Source organism: Styela clava, chromosome 14 (assembly GCF_964204865.1).
Source record: "Styela clava chromosome 14, kaStyClav1.hap1.2, whole genome shotgun sequence".
NCBI classification, from domain to species: Eukaryota; Metazoa; Chordata; class Ascidiacea; order Stolidobranchia; family Styelidae; genus Styela; species Styela clava.
Window position 1 is genome coordinate 7245029 of NC_135263.1, and position 17926 is coordinate 7262954.

The following is a 17926-nucleotide window of genomic DNA, read 5'->3' on the forward strand; positions in this document are numbered from 1 at the left end:
ATTTGAACCCATGACAATTGCACCTGTATGCTATTGTACCTATGAATTTTTTTTTGTTTTACGGATAGTTGAACCCATACTAACCCTAACCCATGGGTTTTAGAACCCGCATATAGATTGAACCCGTGGATATACACATGGGTTCAAATGTACGTGGGTTCAAATGTACGGTCACCACAAAATCTCCATTTTTATGGGTTTCGGAATTCCAAAACAAAATCTGAGTTAACAGACAGGTGCGCAGCATTACATAAATACCTAATTTATAAAAAACTCAAAACCGCCAAAAATGACTTACGCAATTCGGTTATTAGCCTGACGATATGATTATTAACGTTGCAGTCTGTATAGAAACTAATCAACGCAATCTAATACAATATGACGTTTTGAATGCCAAACCATATAGCAGGAGAGCTATCAGCGACAACTTGCGACCAATATTGAAATTAAGTTTTGAACACCACGAAGAGCTAAAGAGTCCGAGTCATTTGTCTAATATAAACAGACATCGGATAGTTCGACCTAAGGCCAAAAATTCAATTAATCATCGATTAGTTACAAAGCGCATCGTATAAAACCTTCCGCCTCCCAGTATTCGGCAGCAGTCTGTGGCATGTCGCCGTATGTGTAGCCTATTATCCTGATGCGATCAGAAGATTCAACACTGTATAAAAATTATCTATTACAAGTGTTTCGGAGGGTCACTGCTTTCTCATTATCGACTTACCTGTGTCTGAAATTGATATTGGCAACGTCTCTAAATCAAATTTTGTAATAAAGTATTTCAGAGGTAATTTATTGCTCAGAATTCCTACTTGTTGAAAGATTCTTATGATGAAATTTCGCCATATTTCTGAATTTTACTTATTGTTTCGATGTTTCAAAATATCTAGAATGGAGGATGAAAGAGGTATGTGGATGAAATTAGGTTGCGGATGAAATAAGTTCAAAAGTACGTTTTGAATTATGGTTAGTTCTAATATAAATCTAACGAAGAATGTTTCGAAGATCTATGATCATAAAGATAACTCAGTACCTTATTGTTGCTATATTAATATTTAGTTCGCAATTTAGCTTACTGCTCAGGTTTTACTAAATTTAGTCAATTTTTCATCCCATAAATGTATAAATGCCAAGTTTTCGGTGCTTATTAATTGCTTTTGCCATGAGTTGACTTTTATCACGCTCTTGATATTTAATACCAGATTCAAGTTATATAGGTTGTTTACACCGATAATTAATATTATTTATGCTGATTTTATTTATTGTCTTGGTAGTAAGGAGTCTGTAGTTTGACAAAAAGTTTTTGTTGCACTATTTTTCACTCCGTTATTTTTTTTTACATTCTATGTTCTTATATTTGCTCTATGTCCAAAATAAACAAAATAATGTAACTTTGAGAGCAAAAACATTTGCGGTAATAAGTTGGCACATTAATACAAAAATCCCAGATTATCGAGTTTACTGATAAACCAAGCACCTCATGTTAGTAATAACAATCGACAACCCTGGATAATTATATGGAGGAGTTCATTTATCTCTTCCTAACTCATCGCAATCGAATATAAAAAAAAATTGCCGATGACTGAATATTTTGCTCGTCTATTGTACAATTTTTAATGGGCATCTACAGGAAGCGTGCACTTATATAATTTCCTTTGTAGCATCATGCATTTTTGAATCGGCGAATCACGCAGTCCACGGTCCATAGTCTTTACTTCTATTCGTCACGACGCTTTGAGTGGATGTAATAATTTAATCTTCAAAATTTATCCAAAATATGACTAGCAAGCTAACCCAAACTATAGTAAAAAACGATAAAATATATAAATATATAGGGCTTGCATAAACATATGGAGAAGTTTGAGCATCATTAAATAACTTGAACCTTAACTGAAAAATATTATTTATATTCTCGAGCCCGAACAAAATCTATCAAGTACGGTGATTCGGTATCTTCAGCACTCATGAGTCACAAAACAAAATCTGTTCGTTGATTAGTTGCTATGTCGTCCGTCAAATTGATCTTTTACCGACGCCATGTCGGTATTTAGAAGTTCTTCGAAGTCCTCCTCTCAGAAACATGTTAAACATATTTATTTATTTGTTGGTGTATATTTTGTCATGTGCCATATGTAGAATGCAGTAAATAAAATAAGATATAGTCTACGTGAATTTAGGAAAAAGTGGTCCGATTCACAGTTTCAGAAAAACAAACGATATGAATTATTCTACATTCAAGAAAGAATTAGTTTTAGTTATTACTTTAATATATCAAGTTAATTTACAATTTTTTAGTTGCATCTTGTGATCGATTCTCTTTGAACAACAACAAACCGTGCATCTCATTTGAGGGGATATAAAAATTGAATTCCTGGCTGTATTGTAACTGTACTGTAACTGTAATTAGTCTAGAGATGTATCGGTATCGGGTATCGGTATCGGCAATATCGGCCATTTTTTCGGTATCGGCCATGTATCGGTATCGGTTAGATTAGGGCCGATATTTTTGATATATTTACCTTTTTGATATGGTTCAGAATGTTTTAAAAGATATGTTGGAATACTACTTTTTAATTTATTTTTTGTCTGGAGAGATCGTGAGCTATGAGCCATACATGTCCCCACCCCCGTGAGTGAATAGGATTCACGTGTTTTTAGCTATTTATCAGCCAAACTAGCTCAACTAATTTGGCTTTTTTCGCCGTCAATTTTTATATATTGACATTTTTGATATTACATAGTAATTATGAAGAAATATATCAACACAGCACATAACAAAAAACAACCAGGCGCCCAGTTTTAAATCATACAGTGGAATTGGGGTCCTTATTAACGGCACATGAACTTTTGGCACGGGTATAAATTCTGGCTGTTTGTCGTCAAGTACGAGTGTCATTTAGTCCGTCGACATCGTTAAACTAAATTCCGACACAATTATCCCTCTACGCAGGTATTAATTTTAATTTTGTTTAACTACACAATGTCTTCATATATATATTGACATGACCGCCTAGCCCTAGACTGTCTCAAAATATATGATAGCAATTGTAAAATAATATAAAATAGTAAAGTAAAAAAACATCCTCGACGGTTATAGGTAGGCCTTCTTTTTGTCGGTGCTGATTGATATTCTTTCACGTTGGCTTTGACTTATTGCGTCGACGATTATACGATTAGCCACGGAATAAAATATCTGTAAAATGCTTTTAATTTGAACGTAGGACGGCGGCGCTAGAATGTGTGGGTGATATTCGATATTCTTTCAAACACGAATAACGATATTCGAAGGTCGCGATATTAACATTAAATTCAAATTGGACATCCCGGCTTATGAGTTTTTTAATTGAACACCGAGATTACTAGCTTTATTGTACAATGTATCTTGATCAGTGAAAGCATATGGATACCAAACATTAATTTCATATTATGTGATATATCTTTTTTTTTCGATCTGAAATAATGTGTTCTATGGACAACGCTCAAAGACCATTGTTTTAACCCGTCGGCCCTACACAGCACACCTAATTAAGTAATAATTACATAGTATCGGTATCGGAATATCGGTAATATCGGCCTTTTTGTAGTATCGGCGTATCGGTATCGGCGTTTTTAGCTGGTATCGGATCGGTATCGGTATCGGCGACAAAAGTGGTATCGGTACATCTCTAGTAATTACATTATAAATATGTTGTGGTCCTAACGCATACAGTTGTAGCACATTCAAGTTTCACATGTAGAGTGAAAATCGCAAAATACTTACTTGTGCGCCGGTTCAGATGCCAATAATCAGTTGTGAATCACTGATGATCTTTTGGGCGTGTAAAATTTTCATATTGCCAACTTACCTTTTTAGGCTATCGTGACCATTACCAGATCAAATCGATCTGTCATGTTGTTTATCTTCAAAAAAATTTGAAAATGCCTAGATTGTTATATGCATAATCATACTGCGTATATGACTAGGCTTACCATGCGTCCCGCTTTAGGCGGGACAGTCCCGCTTTTTAGCGTCTTGTCCCGCCGTCCCGACAAGTCAACCAAAAGTCCCGCTTTTGCGTTCAGCCATCCAGCATAATACACGAACACGTTCTTGTTACTGTTGTTGCTGTGTAGCGCAACGCTAGGCTACTTACTGAAGGTGAATGCGTTATTTTGTTTGTTTCGTTGTTTCCCGCTAAAATCAATTCTAATTGGTCCTGTTCGGACATTTACGTGAATATAACATTGAGCAACGTCTTTTTAAAGGTGGTATCTGAAGAAGAAGCAAGCTTAGCGAATAAGTAAATTCCCAATGCTTGAAAACGGCAGACTATTTCATTATTCTTTATTCCTTTTGCTGTACATAAAAAAATCTAAATTCGAATCATTTGTATCGTTAGCGTCTATTCCTTTCTATTTTTCGAACTGAATACGATATTTATACAGAGAATATGCGCATGAACTCTCGATGACAATATGGTCAATGAAGACAGCCGGGATGGCTTTAAATGTAGGCCTATGTAGTAAAATCGGAAACTGTAAAGTTACAGGATCACAGCTAAGTGGTCGTGTCTTTGGAGGCGTCTCGCTTTGAAGTCCAAAAAATATGGTAACTTTATATATGACCGTGTCTAATTCTTTCATGTGCTATGTCATGCTTCGTATATTAATGCATATCAACTTTCAAACTTGAACACTTGATATTTGCACCATTGGTTGTAAAACCATTGCAGTTAAATTGTTTTGTATCAAATCTTAGCATCGGTTTCCTCTTGAGCGGAACTCAAAAAGAGTGGAGACGCTGATTAAAGTGTGACGAATATAGTAAAAAAAAACGGGAAAGTGTAATCAAGTTTAAACATAACACCACTGATTTCATGAATTTTTAATATACAAAATTGGAATTATTTTGCAATGCACAAGCTTTAATCAGTGTTTTATATAATATATATATTTTGTAAACAGTATTCAAGATAGAACTTTTATTCCATTGTGACTAGGAAAAAGCAATCTCAATACAGTCACAAAACAAAATCTGCTCGTTGGTTAGTTGCTATGTCGTCCGTCAAATTGATCTTTTACCGACGCAATGTCGGTATTTGGAAGTCCTACTTCTCTCAGAAATATGTTAAACATATTTATTTATTGTTGTATATTTTGTCATGTGCCATATGTAGAATGTAGTAAATAAAATAAGATATAGTACTACGTAAATTTAGGAAAAAGTGGTCCGATTCACAGTTTTAGAAAAACAAATCATCTGAATTAATCTACATTCAAGAAAGCATTAGTTTTAGTTATTACTTCATTATACCAAGTTAATTTACAATTTTTTTAGCTGCATCTTTCTTTGTGATCGATTTTCTTTGAACAACAACAAACCGTGCATCTCATTCGAGGAGAAATATTCGTGATTCACGTATAGTCTTTTATATCAGTCCTTAAATCACGAACGACAGAGTAGAAACTTATTCAGGAATTTTTCTTGCATTCGCATATCGCTACTTTGGTGTGGCTTCACCAGAGAACGACGTCGAAATCATGGATTTTTGGTTTTGGTGAAGGCTGGTTCAACTCATGATGTTCGATGTTAGAAAAAGAAGTGATATGGAGTATATGGATGGAGTAAGCTCTAGAAGTGGTAAAATAATATTTAATATAGCCCATGTTTATATCTATTTTTTTTAATCAACGTTAGTTGGACTAAAAAAAAGCAAGAACTAAATAGACCACAGCTAGGATACTTTTTTCGAATTCAAATGCCCATTTACTTCTCCAACCAAGTTTTTTGTCTCACTATTTTTTGGATATGTATATTTTGTGTTTTGCTCTGTACTCTTACTGGGGATTACAAAATCAGAGCATTGAATTAAGACAATGGTGTGATGCAATTTTGGAACATGCCAATGAATTCTATTCCCATAACATCCAGGTTTTATCTAAAGTAAGATAAAAATTTTATTGGGCGTACTCCTATTTACCAAAATCAATAACAATGCAAGACGAAAAACCAACATCGTCAAATATTCAACATAAAGCAAAAACTGGAAGCTTGTTCAAAAGACAATTTGATTATGTTATCAACCTTGTCGGACTGATGGTTGGATTCAGCAACGTTTGGAGATTTCCGTATATGTGCTACAAGAACGGCGGAGGTAAGAAAAACTGGATTCTTGGCTGTATAGTAAATGAATTACATTATAATATGTTGTGATCCTAACGCATACAGTTGTAGTACATTCCAAGTTTCACATGTAGAGTGAAAACCGCAAAATATTTGTGTGCCGGTTAAGATGCCAATAATCAGTTGTGAATCACAGATGATCTTTTAGGCTTGTAAAATTTTCATATTGCCAAGTTACCTTTTAGGCTATCGTCCCCATTACCAGATCAAATCTATCTGTCATATTGTTTATTTTCGAAAAAAATTGAAAATTTGTAGGCTTCGTATATTAATGCATATCAACTTTCAAACTTGATATTTGCACCATCGATTGTAAAAACGTTGCGGTTAAATTGTTCTGTATTAAATCTTAGCATCGGTTTCCTTTTAGCAGAACTCAAAAAGCGTATAAGGACGCTGATTAAGTGTGACGAATATATATAGTAAAAAAAGGAAAGTGTAATCCAGATTAAACATAACACTACTGATTTCATGAACTTTTAATGTACAAAATTGGAATTATTTTGCAATGCACATGCTTTAATCAGTGTATTATATAATAGATATATTTTGTAAATAGCAGTCTCAATACAAATCTTGTTTCATGAGTGCATGGCGCATGAGTGCAATTGGAACTAATGGTTCTAGCCTTATGATAGAAATCACTACACGTGATCATCAAATCACCCAGCTGTAATAGTATTGTAACTAACTTATTATTTTTCAGGCTCCTTTCTTGTTGCCTACTGGATTTTTGTGATTCTTCTGATTTTTCCAATTATCATGATAGAAAGTGCTCTCGGTCAGTACACGGGGAAAAGTGCAATCAAGATATGGTACATGACGCCGATGTTTAGAGGTAACTAATGCTTTTGATCGGGAATATCTACTAACAAAATTATGCTTGAAGTAGCGAAAAAGAGTAATTTAGATCCACGCAATGTCACTTTTACTAACATTCGTGAAAACTCGTCAGGTGTACCTGATCATTTTTAGTACAGTGACTTAAACTTCCCTAAAATTGCGAATAATATTTTCCACAAAAATTATGTACGTTCCCAACTTAAATGGTTGGATAAAATGTACCTTTCGTAGACTGTGTAGTCTTAAAATGACCAATAAGAATGTTTATGCACTGACATTTCCGACATAGGACCGTGAATCTGTGTGAGACTTGTAAATGCAACCACCACCAAATGCCGTGTCTGCTCACATGTATAATTAACTCGTCAAATGTGGATTCTAGCTATGAAATTTATACACATATATATAAAATTAATCGAACAATGGCATTCTAATGTGCAATACTTTGTAACAGGTATTGGGTACGCGTCTCCATTTCTCATGTTTTTCTTTAATCTGTATTATCCTGTACTACTTGCCTGGACATTACGTTGGTTGGTTGCCAGTTTCTCAGTTGATATCTCATGGACGAAATGCGACAACGATTGGAATACGGAGAACTGCTTACCTTTGTCCGTGGAAACCAGGCGTTTGTCCGAGGTAAGAGTACCTATACACATTACCTGAACATTTTACAGATTTTTTTTTTATATATTGTCTTTTTTCTTCTTCCTTCTTCTCCTTCCTTCATCTCATTCTTAAAATCTTTCTACTCTTTCCGCCTTTTAATAATCTATCTTTTAAGGGAAATACAACGATGCTGAAAATGGATGAATCGTTCGCAAATGCCACCGCGTTAAACGCGACAAACTATATTTCGTCAGTGGAAGAATTTTGGAGGTTCGGTTGCGTTGATATGAAGTATATATTCAAATTTATAACCTAAACCTCTGTCTGCTCACCACTTGGGCACATTTTGTATACCTGCATTCTACAGATGAATCCAATGTATATACATATGTTAATAAGTAATTGAGTAAAACTCAATTAAGCATCTGTCGATCGAGCAACAGCTTTAAAAATTCGATTTCATCAAATAAATAATTTTTTTTATTATATTTCATGCGGTCAAATGATTGAAAAAAAAAAAGTCTAGGTCCCCAGTAGATATATAAAACGTGCTCAAGGAGACCACAGACATTGACGTCGAAGCAACTCCAGATACGTGCCTTATCGGTACATATCAGTGGTAGGTGCGGCTTGACCGAAACCGACGACTGATAGGATAATATAATTCTGATAGAGTCTTATACTCGGTCTTTCTATGCGTTTCGTGCCGCCACTGCAAGACTTTGACAAGAAGAGGAATGAATTTGCTTAAGTACAATGATATACTTTCCGCAAGACCACTTCTGTTACACTCGTCGAAGAACTTATCATCAGAGGATTACAGTAGTCGTGAATCAAATACATTTTGGGAATGTAAAGTATACATGATTCGGTTTTACTCTACCAACATATTGATCACTTCTTAAACATTTATAAGATGATACTGCTTTCTAATATGTTCTTTTTATTCCAATTTAGGCATAATATTCTCAACATAACATCTGGAATCGAATACATAGGTGATGTCAAGCCTGATATTCTTGCCTGTCATATTGCCGTCTGGGTTCTGGTGTATTTTGCAATTTGGAAAGGAATTCAATGGACGAGCAAGGTAATTTGAACGCCTTTTCTACAAAACATTGCGTTACTGTTTCAGAAAATTAAAAAATAAGTTATATTGGTCACGGGTTCTGCTCCCATTTCAATCCCTGAACGGCCGAATGTTTCTAAAAGTCTATAACGCAAACACCATAACGGAGGAGTTCGGGAGGATGTAGTACTGGCCTTGTTAATTTTAAAACTTATTGGGAAGCTGTCACGTTACGTAATTTGACAGTATATTTAAGGCAGGAATGGCGTTTTATTCGTGACCCGCCAAGGTACAATTAAAATAAAATAAATTGCTAACATATCAGTTATAAAAATTGATAAAACCGGCCTTAAATTATTCTAACAATAACTAAACTTGGGCAGGCAGGGCTGCGATCGCTCATATTCAAATTGTTAGTTCTGGGTCAGTATGGTAATTTTTAAAACTCCTAATGTACACCGCTGTGTACCGTTATTCAGCTATTGAATCTGATCGTTTACGACATAGCAATGGAATTGATTTGTTCTTTTCTCGCAACGTCTTGTCTCTTTCGGAAGTGCATCTGTGGACTGTTTTAGGGGTTATACGAGAACTAGACTCTACTTTATATTTTATTAGTTTCTCGCCTACAATGCCGTGGTTGAATATTAATGTGGTTGAATGCTGATCGAAAAATATAACACTATCAGAGTGGAATTCCCCCCTAACTCTTTGGAACCGTAAAATAATTTGCCACATCATCCTAAACGTTTTGGTAATTCATATGCGTGTTTTCGTACTCTAATTTCATGACATCGAGTGCCATAAAAAATTCCTGATAAAAGTGCTGCATAAGTAAATCACAAAACTACACCAACACCAACGGAAGCTCATAAGATTTCAGCAGTTTCTTATAGATACAAACATTGATTAAATATCTGTGACCCACTCTCTTCTGTTCCGCGATAAAAATATAATTTTTGACCCATTCAATGAAAAAGGTTCGCCATCCGTGATTTAAGCAAATCTTTCGATTGTTATTCCTTTCGCAAAGGATATTAATTCGTAAAATCTTAACGCTGTTGGGAAAGAACCGATGATTGAGCTTTCCTGCGATCGATGTCGAAGCATAAATACTTGCCATTTTCACAGTTTTGGTTATCGCTTGAAAAGGAATATCCTGAGATCAGTGACAAAGCCATTAAATTACTGCTGATATGTTGTACAACTTTCCCATGTAAGGAAAGCTTCTCAACGTTATTTCTCATCAAGATCGTATGGAAGTCAACGCTCTACCTCGCCTTGAAGAAACTACATTAGAACCCTCTTTAACACGCATGATATCGAAAAGACGGCAGCAAATTTCTCATTAAATTAAATTGTCTGGATTCGTTTAATTATGTTTCGTGTTTTTGACATTTTGGGTTGATTTTGAAAGTTCACCGGTTCGCAAAATTAGTTTTAAATTATTACCGGTCCGCAAACTAAAAAAGGTTGAGAACCACTGGTTTAAAGCATGTCCTGCAATCCAATGACACGTCACAGAGGAGTATGGCATGAACTAACGTAAAAATGTCAGCATTTATAATTCAGTCAATTCATGGATTAAAATAGCTGAATCGAGAGTATTTAGCAATTAGTCATTCGCGATCCCAGACTCTAAATTCCAAAATATTGATGAAAAGTCGCGAAGATTTCTAAAAAGTTGCTATTGCAAACATCTTGTTGAAATATAATTATTTATTATTTTTTCATACTAGGTTTATGTTGGCATATCTTGTACCTGAACATCGTTAAATTTAATCACATAGAATTGTAGAACATTGTTATTTCTAAATGGTTCAACCTCAAACTTTTTACAATTTTATAATTCACGTTTACAATTTTCACATGTACTTAAAGAAGAGAAGTGCTATCTATAATCATGTAAATTGTTACTGGCTTTATTTGCAAGATCGCAATGAAATTGCAGGGATTAGCAATTTATCAGGTGAATAATTATTACCAGCCCTCGATATCTTCAAGCCACTTGTCGTTGAGTTGACCACAACAAGATATTTTACATAGCAATGAATGATGTCATGTAATGCACGAGTGATCCGGCCAAATATATAATTACTAGGTCGCATTGACATACTTGTTTAAAACATCTGGGAACGTCGTAGAAACTGACATCAACTTGTCTTTCACAATTTAATTTATTACAAGAAATCCGATTAAAATCTAATCACGAAGGTGGCATCAGAATGGTACGATCGCTATGACCATATTTTTGTCACAAATACAACAACAATCCACATGCCCCCCTTATGTCAACTAATGTTTCTAATTGCAATAGGAAGATAATGAGTGTTGTCGAAATGACGTACGATGAGAGCCACAAAGCCTGGATCGGTTTAAGGTGGTCTGTGATTTTGACTTTGGGCTCCATTTAACAAGTAAATAAACATGTCTTTCTGAACCAGTCTAAGTCATCGCCGTTCTAGGACATAGGCATATAAACGCAGGCAAAAGAGGTAGACGAGAGCGTTGTGATTGATCATTAGGCCTTTTTAAGTTAGTGCTGCAGTAAGTCGGGAACGATTTTAATATTTACGTATACAGTATAAAATGAGGTGGGATATATCTAAACTTTAAAAATTTGGGTACTATCAAAAGAAGAGCAGCAGGACTTGAAGTGTTGTGTCGTCATCGGGCGCCGTGTCGTGCGTAACAGCAAGCCGGTAATTACATATTCGGTGCCTGAACTAAAACGAAATAACCGTTAGTATAAATACAAAACAAAATCTGTTGACAACATCCCTTGTATCCTGTTTTCATTACAGATTGTCTACGTCACCGCCACACTTCCTATCGCCATGTTAATCGTGGTGATTGTGCGTGGTGTGACTCTTGACGGAGCTGGAGCGGGAATAGCTGTCTATCTGAAACCAAATATCACAAAACTGGGAGAAGTCGAAGTAAGACTACTGTTTTTAAATTTAAACAAGCAGAATGCTAAATTCAAACAAACAGAATGCTATTTTGATCGATGGCCACATATTTACTGTTTCGCAATGCAGCGATATAGTTGTGATCTTCTTGTGATTGTAAAATTTTGGCAAATGATTGTATGAGCATTTAGACTTGCATAATTTTGCATACTCCACATAAACCAAATGCTTGTAGAAGAACTTCAGTCAAACACTTTTAAATGCAAGTGTGTAAATTGGGTAATCAATCACTTTTTGCATTTATAGTGTCTTGTAGATATTTGCGTAATCTTAGAATTTTCATTTAATTTGATATAATTGAGGCATTTCGCTAGTTTCCTCCCTGCCAAGATAAGGTTTGGTTTTAAAATAAAACAGTTGCACCGAACCTTCAGAGGCACTCAGAAACATAGGCAACTCATCAGGATACCACAGGCAAACTAACAAAGAATTTAGTGGCAACTTAGAGATTTATAAGTTATAACTGTATACAATGGTTTTGTATCACGCCGCTCTATGAAAAGAGCCCTATTTAGAAGGTCAAGAAACCCTTTAAATTTAGCATAGTCGAACGAAAATTCTAAGGAAAACAATTTTAGTACTTTATTTTTGTGAGGTAATTTTCGAAAACAAAAAATGAAGAGTATTACACATTTATTGTTGAAACGGCATAGCACGTAATGTTTGAGTCATTTTGCGTTTCCGCAATATAAACAGTCGTTGTATGACGTAACAGAGCGGAAAAGTACTGAGGACATCCCCAGTACTTAAGAAGTTTGCCGTAAAGCAAAATAAGTAGGAGTTAGTGATGTTTTAGAGCAATTCAATACCATTTGCAAAAATTATCTATAGTACTCTCTAACAAAATATAACCATACCTCCAGGTATGGACAGACGCTGCTTCTCAAGTTCTATTCTCACTCGGAGTTTGTGGGGGAGGAATCGCAACATTGAGCCAATTTAACAAATTTAATCATAATTTTTACAGGTGAATAATTGATTTTATTTGATATAGAAACGTAAAAAATAAAAATAAAAAAAGTAAAAAAATAGGTATAATTTTAAAATTAATTCAGTGAATTGTTGCGCTATTTTACGCTACTTTTACTTAATTGAAGTATCCTAATATTTGAAAATCAACATCCATAAATTAGTAATAATTAAGTAGTGTTATGAGAAAATCACTATTCTTTCCATATTATTCTGATGCAAAATTCAGTATTGATAATTTTGTCATCCAGGCATGTACGAGGTCAAACTTTATCTTTTATTATTGCACCGTGCGCGATATCAAAACTAAACAAAAATCACATGTAACAATGATTGAAGTATTATTTTGATCATTAATTTACATTTCTACATTATTTCACCCAGGGATTCGGTCATTCTTGTTCTTGCCAACGGCGGAGTCAGTTTTCTTTCCGGATTTGCAACATTCTCAATTCTCGGATTTTTGGCTCACGCCAAGGTGGTGTATTTAGTATTATGTTTTATTCATTTTTTTATTTTTTTAAAATAAACAAAAGATCTCACGTCACACACTCGATCGAGCCTGACAGCCGATTATCGTGTCGTGGCCCAACGGCCTTCGTAAAACTATAAAGCTTTTGAGTCAAAAGTAAAGCAATGGTGCTTTTCCGAGCTGTAGTTCAAACAGATTCATTTACGAGGTAAAAATTAAATTAACCCAGCTTTAAATAAAGATTGGACGCAGCATAGTACAGAAATATTTCCACTAATTGCTCAATGTTGAATAAATATCAGATAATAAAACATGAAAAACTAGTATAAAGGAATTCAAGCCAAAGAATAACTTAAACCGTTTAATTTACAGGTGTGTGTGCTTAATTGAAAATAATATTTTTGGCCGTCGCTAACAGACCAAATTATATATATATTTTTCTTGTTTACATCAGAATACCACCGTTGATGCTGTAGCAGAATCAGGTCCAGGACTTGTTTATATTGCATATCCGACAGCCCTGTCATTATTACCCCTACCACAACTATGGTGTGCTTTGTTCTTCATTATGTTGTTATTGTTGGGATTCGACAGTTTGGTGAGTTTTTATCTTCTGACTACCGGGAAAAATTAACTTTCAGTTAGAAATGCATCACGGTTAATGGCAACTTTGCAATCGGGACACATTGAGGCGTCTGAAAAGAAATTTTAATGCTGCATTTGTATTTTGAATTAATTTCCTCTGACAAGAACGCGTGTATATGTGACTGGAGGTTTTATATGTCGGAACAGAATTTGGATATGTGGAATATGGTGCTAGATTGACCGTCTCCAAATCATAAAATAGAGTTCTCAGTAATAATGTTGCCAGCAATTTAGTTTATATATTGTATTGTGCGGTCTTTACGATAAAAATAAATATAGATCCCGTAAATACCGTTGAATGTCGTCAATTCGCTACAAATTTCAGTACATTCTTGTGGCAACAATACAAAACGAATATTGTCGTTTCTCTTTTTATCCTCTTATATGCTACTATTATTCTTTTTAGTTCGTTTACCAAGAAACACTCATGTCGTGTTTGAAAGATCAATATCCAGAATGTTTCAAATTTAAATGGGCACGTGAGATATGGACGGCGGTTGCTTCTGTTATTCTTCTAATACTTGGCCTTCCAATGGTTACCAGGGTAAGCTTGAAGTAGGATTTGCGCAGGAAGAGCGAATAGCGAATTTAGTGTCGATTAATGAATTTCCTAATCTTTGCAGGGTGGAATGTACGTTCTGAATCTCTTCAATACTTACGCAGTCACTGGTTGGTGTTTGTACTTCATATCTCTCGTCGAGTTTATTGCTATAGGATGGGCTTATGGAGCAGACAGATTTTGTGATAATATGAAATCAATGTTAGGTTTCGATATCCCAAGATTGTGGTTTAAAATTTGTTGTAAATATGTTGGACCTGTGATTTCAACGGTAAGTAATGATGAGAGTCAGAAAACAAACATGTTTAAATTACGCCAGATTGCAATTTTGTCATAGATAGATAATTTATTTACATAAGTTTGCTGATGCTGAGTCAAAATTCCGTTTTTAGTTGTACAGATCACATTATTTTATTCTTGACCACAAATATTTGTATATTCAGACTCTGATGATTTACTCCCTCGCATCATACCGAACTCTAAAATACGGTAAATCTTACACTTATCCTGTATGGGCGGATGTATTCGGTTGGATGACTGCATTAACCTCCATGTTGACAATACCAATAACCATTGCTTATGTTTTATGGAGGGCTGATGGAAGAAACCTGATTGAGGTGAGAGTAGTGGAACATATGCACAGCACAATATATCAGAAAAGCCACTCTGGCTTTGCTTCATATCGCGCTCATTGTTCGTCCAAGTAAGCCCCACGGAATGAAAAACCGCCTAATACAGCGGTTCCCAAACTTTTTGTTCGCGCGGTGCCATTTTACCAGGGAAAAAAATCACGGCGCACTTACACGAAAAAGAAATGCTGCTTTCAAACAAAATTCTATTTTGTGATCGTTAATGTGTACTTTGTGTTTTTTAAAGTTTGTACACATGTGGGTCTATGTAATATCATTTGAAATGCTAAAAAAATCCCTCATGTTCGCTAAACTCGATTCAGCAGATAAATGGACTGCAGATCACAAAATTCCAGCAAATAGTGGGTACCTATATTGTTACGTAACAATAGAGGCAGACAAAAAGTAAACGACATAGAAAGGGGTAATGAATTTATTGATTCATATAGACAGCATTTGAAAGAAGAAACAATTAAACTTTTAAAATAAATACAATCCTTAGAATATTCAATCATATTTCAGTTATGTTTATCACAATTATGTTAATTTTCGCGGCGCACCTAGCAACTCGTCACGGCACACTAGTGCGCCGCGGCGTACCTTCTGGGACCGGCTGGCCTAATATGTAGCAGGCAGACGAAGTATTGAATAAAGGTCTATTAACGAAAGTCTAACCTAATGATAAGTCTATGAGTAGGAATAACACAGTTGGATGAACATTCTGTAAATTATTTTTCAAAAAGTCACAGCTTTTGGCCATTCTATGAGAAATTATAACAGAGAGTAGTCTCTAAATTTAGGACCAGGAAGCAACCAACACATTATTTTCAGGCGACATGCACTGAATATAAATACTTTATGTTTTAGAAAATCAAGAATTCATTGAGCGAGCCTGGCATTAGCAGAAGAGCGGCTGAATATGGAGACAAGATGGAACTCGAGGCGTTGAACCCAACTGCTGTTAAAGTTGATATGTGAACGTTGTGAACGTCTTTTCCCAATTAATATATAACGCTATTAATTCCAATTTTACTTTTTATTTGTAAAACTTTCGTTCATAAAATTGGATTCCGTGATTCAACGTTTTAGTGGACGCGTTCACTCGAAAAGTTTTTGCTGTATTGGGCTTTTTATGATATCACTATAACAAGAAAATTTGGTTTCCAAATGTAGAAAAATAATTTTTAATTTACCGCTTAATCTGAATGTGCATTATTCAGATCTCATTTTTTTTTTGGAACAGTCAATAATACAAATTAATATTATTAAATATTAATATTTCATATTCGTAAACCTTTAGATGTTACATAACTTACAGTTTGATTGGTGCAAAACGGACGGAGATTTTGTTAAATTTTGATATCAAAACAGGCTAAGTTTGCATTGTCTGTCTCTGTTCTATGTCAATCAACCACAATGTATAATAAAAGCCAACCTGACTCGGTTTCGCTCATTGTTCGTCGAAGTACGCTCAACTTTCAGCTTAAATGGTACAAAACTGATGGGATATTTCGTTGATTTTGTTGAATATTGATATTAAACAATCTAAATTTGCATTTACCTCTGTTCTACGTCAATCTTGATATTTTTTAGTTTTTATAAAGTAAAAAGTATTTGAAAGTATATAAATAAAGTAATTGCGATGTATAGTCTCTCTAAACTTAGCGAAACTTCGATTCTTAGAATAGTACTTTTGATGTGAGAATTTAGTATCTTTATTTTGTACAATAATCGAGATTGAGCCAATCCTAATAAAATCTGATTTTTAAATTTGAAATATGAATTATTTGTTTCAACGTAGACGGAGGTACTGTGACAAGGGGGTCATTTAGGATTTGTGAAAGAGAAATGAATGTTTCAAATTCATTACAGAAATATTATCACGCTCACTCAGATATAGGTATAACATTTGAGATTGTCATATGGCACTCAAATTATGTATCTATGAAAATTTCAACAATAGATTTAATTTTACTATGAAGATGTGGATAATCCACGTTGTGAGATTATATATATATATATATGTTTAATGTTTATGCTCTCCTTTTCTCTAAAAAGTTGATTTCCATGATTTAGTTTAGAGCATTTCACGTCTAAGCTTTGTATGGACATTATATTTTTGTATAACTAAATCGGAGACTATGCGAAATCTCATGTAGCGGATTTTTTTATTCTGTTTGCCAATCCGCGCGCTTTAGGAAGGACAATGTGCGACTTGGCGTCTCATTACCAAGACGCTGCAATCGTTGCTGAACATTGCTAGGTTCAATAAGCCTTGGCCTAAGCAAAATTTTGTTGCCGGCCCGCGAGGTCATTTGATTTGATGTTACCGGTCCTCTAAGGTAGAATGGTTGGGAATCACTGCTCTAAGACTACTGCAATTCAACACGAATAATGAATAGTTTAAAAATACAATTGTGCCAAGACCTAATACTTTACTTGCTGTTGTCAGTTCGAAATCTTGCCCACAACTAATTTGTAAACTTGCCAGTTCGAACAACAATGACAATGTTTAGACGGAGATGAAGTGCCATGATCTTAATATGACTTCACGGGTATGAATAAGGCGTTCGCTGAGCACGTTATGGCCTACGTTGGTCAGCAATAAATCTAACTGCATGAGCCATTTTGTTAATCAATAATATTCGGGGTAAAACAACGAGGCCAAGAGAACACTTTTAAAAATTCCATTTCTTCTTTCGACAAAAACAATTAAGCAAAACAATCCAAAATGTCCCTTTATTGTTTTAAAAGATTTGAGTGGAAGACTGTCGCAACTTTGATCATGACTTCACTAACGTCTGGCTGCTGAGCATATTTTTAACAAGGTTGTAACGAAATTAAGCGTGAAAGGATCGCTGTATCATTCACAATTTAGTACTGACTGACGAATATCAACATGTAGGAACAATAAAACGTCTTTTATTATGTTCTTCGTCTTATCAGATTCTATTCTAACAGTCATCGGATTTTACTAGTGCCATTTTCTCCAG

The 17926-nt window shown here is 34.8% G+C and overlaps 1 protein-coding gene across 1 annotated transcript; it reads left to right on the forward strand.

Moving 5' to 3' along the window:
• Window positions 1–659: 659 nt before the first annotated feature.
• LOC120341672 (sodium- and chloride-dependent GABA transporter 3-like) lies at window positions 660–15966 on the forward strand. Its single transcript, XM_039410239.2, has 15 exons — window positions 660–790; window positions 5321–5623; window positions 5915–6137; window positions 6873–7004; window positions 7464–7648; window positions 7794–7888; window positions 8576–8708; window positions 11492–11626; window positions 12523–12626; window positions 13013–13106; window positions 13555–13698; window positions 14152–14289; window positions 14369–14575; window positions 14748–14921; window positions 15801–15966. Exons 3-15 carry the CDS (start codon window positions 5978–5980, stop codon window positions 15909–15911), a joined length of 1812 nt encoding a protein of 603 aa, XP_039266173.2. The 5' UTR covers window positions 660–790; window positions 5321–5623; window positions 5915–5977; the 3' UTR covers window positions 15912–15966.
• Window positions 15967–17926: the final 1960 nt, after the last annotated feature.

Bases quoted from the DNA above. Each gene is read 5' to 3' on its own strand.
- LOC120341672 (XM_039410239.2), top strand. From the start codon at position 5,978: ATGCAAGACGAAAAACCAACATCGTCAAATATTCAACATAAAGCAAAA. The intron at 7,649-7,793 runs GTAAGAGTACCT...CTATCTTTTAAG, and splicing joins AAACCAGGCGTTTGTCCGAG to GGAAATACAACGATGCTGAA. The intron at 13,699-14,151 runs GTGAGTTTTTAT...TATTCTTTTTAG, and splicing joins TGTTGGGATTCGACAGTTTG to TTCGTTTACCAAGAAACACT.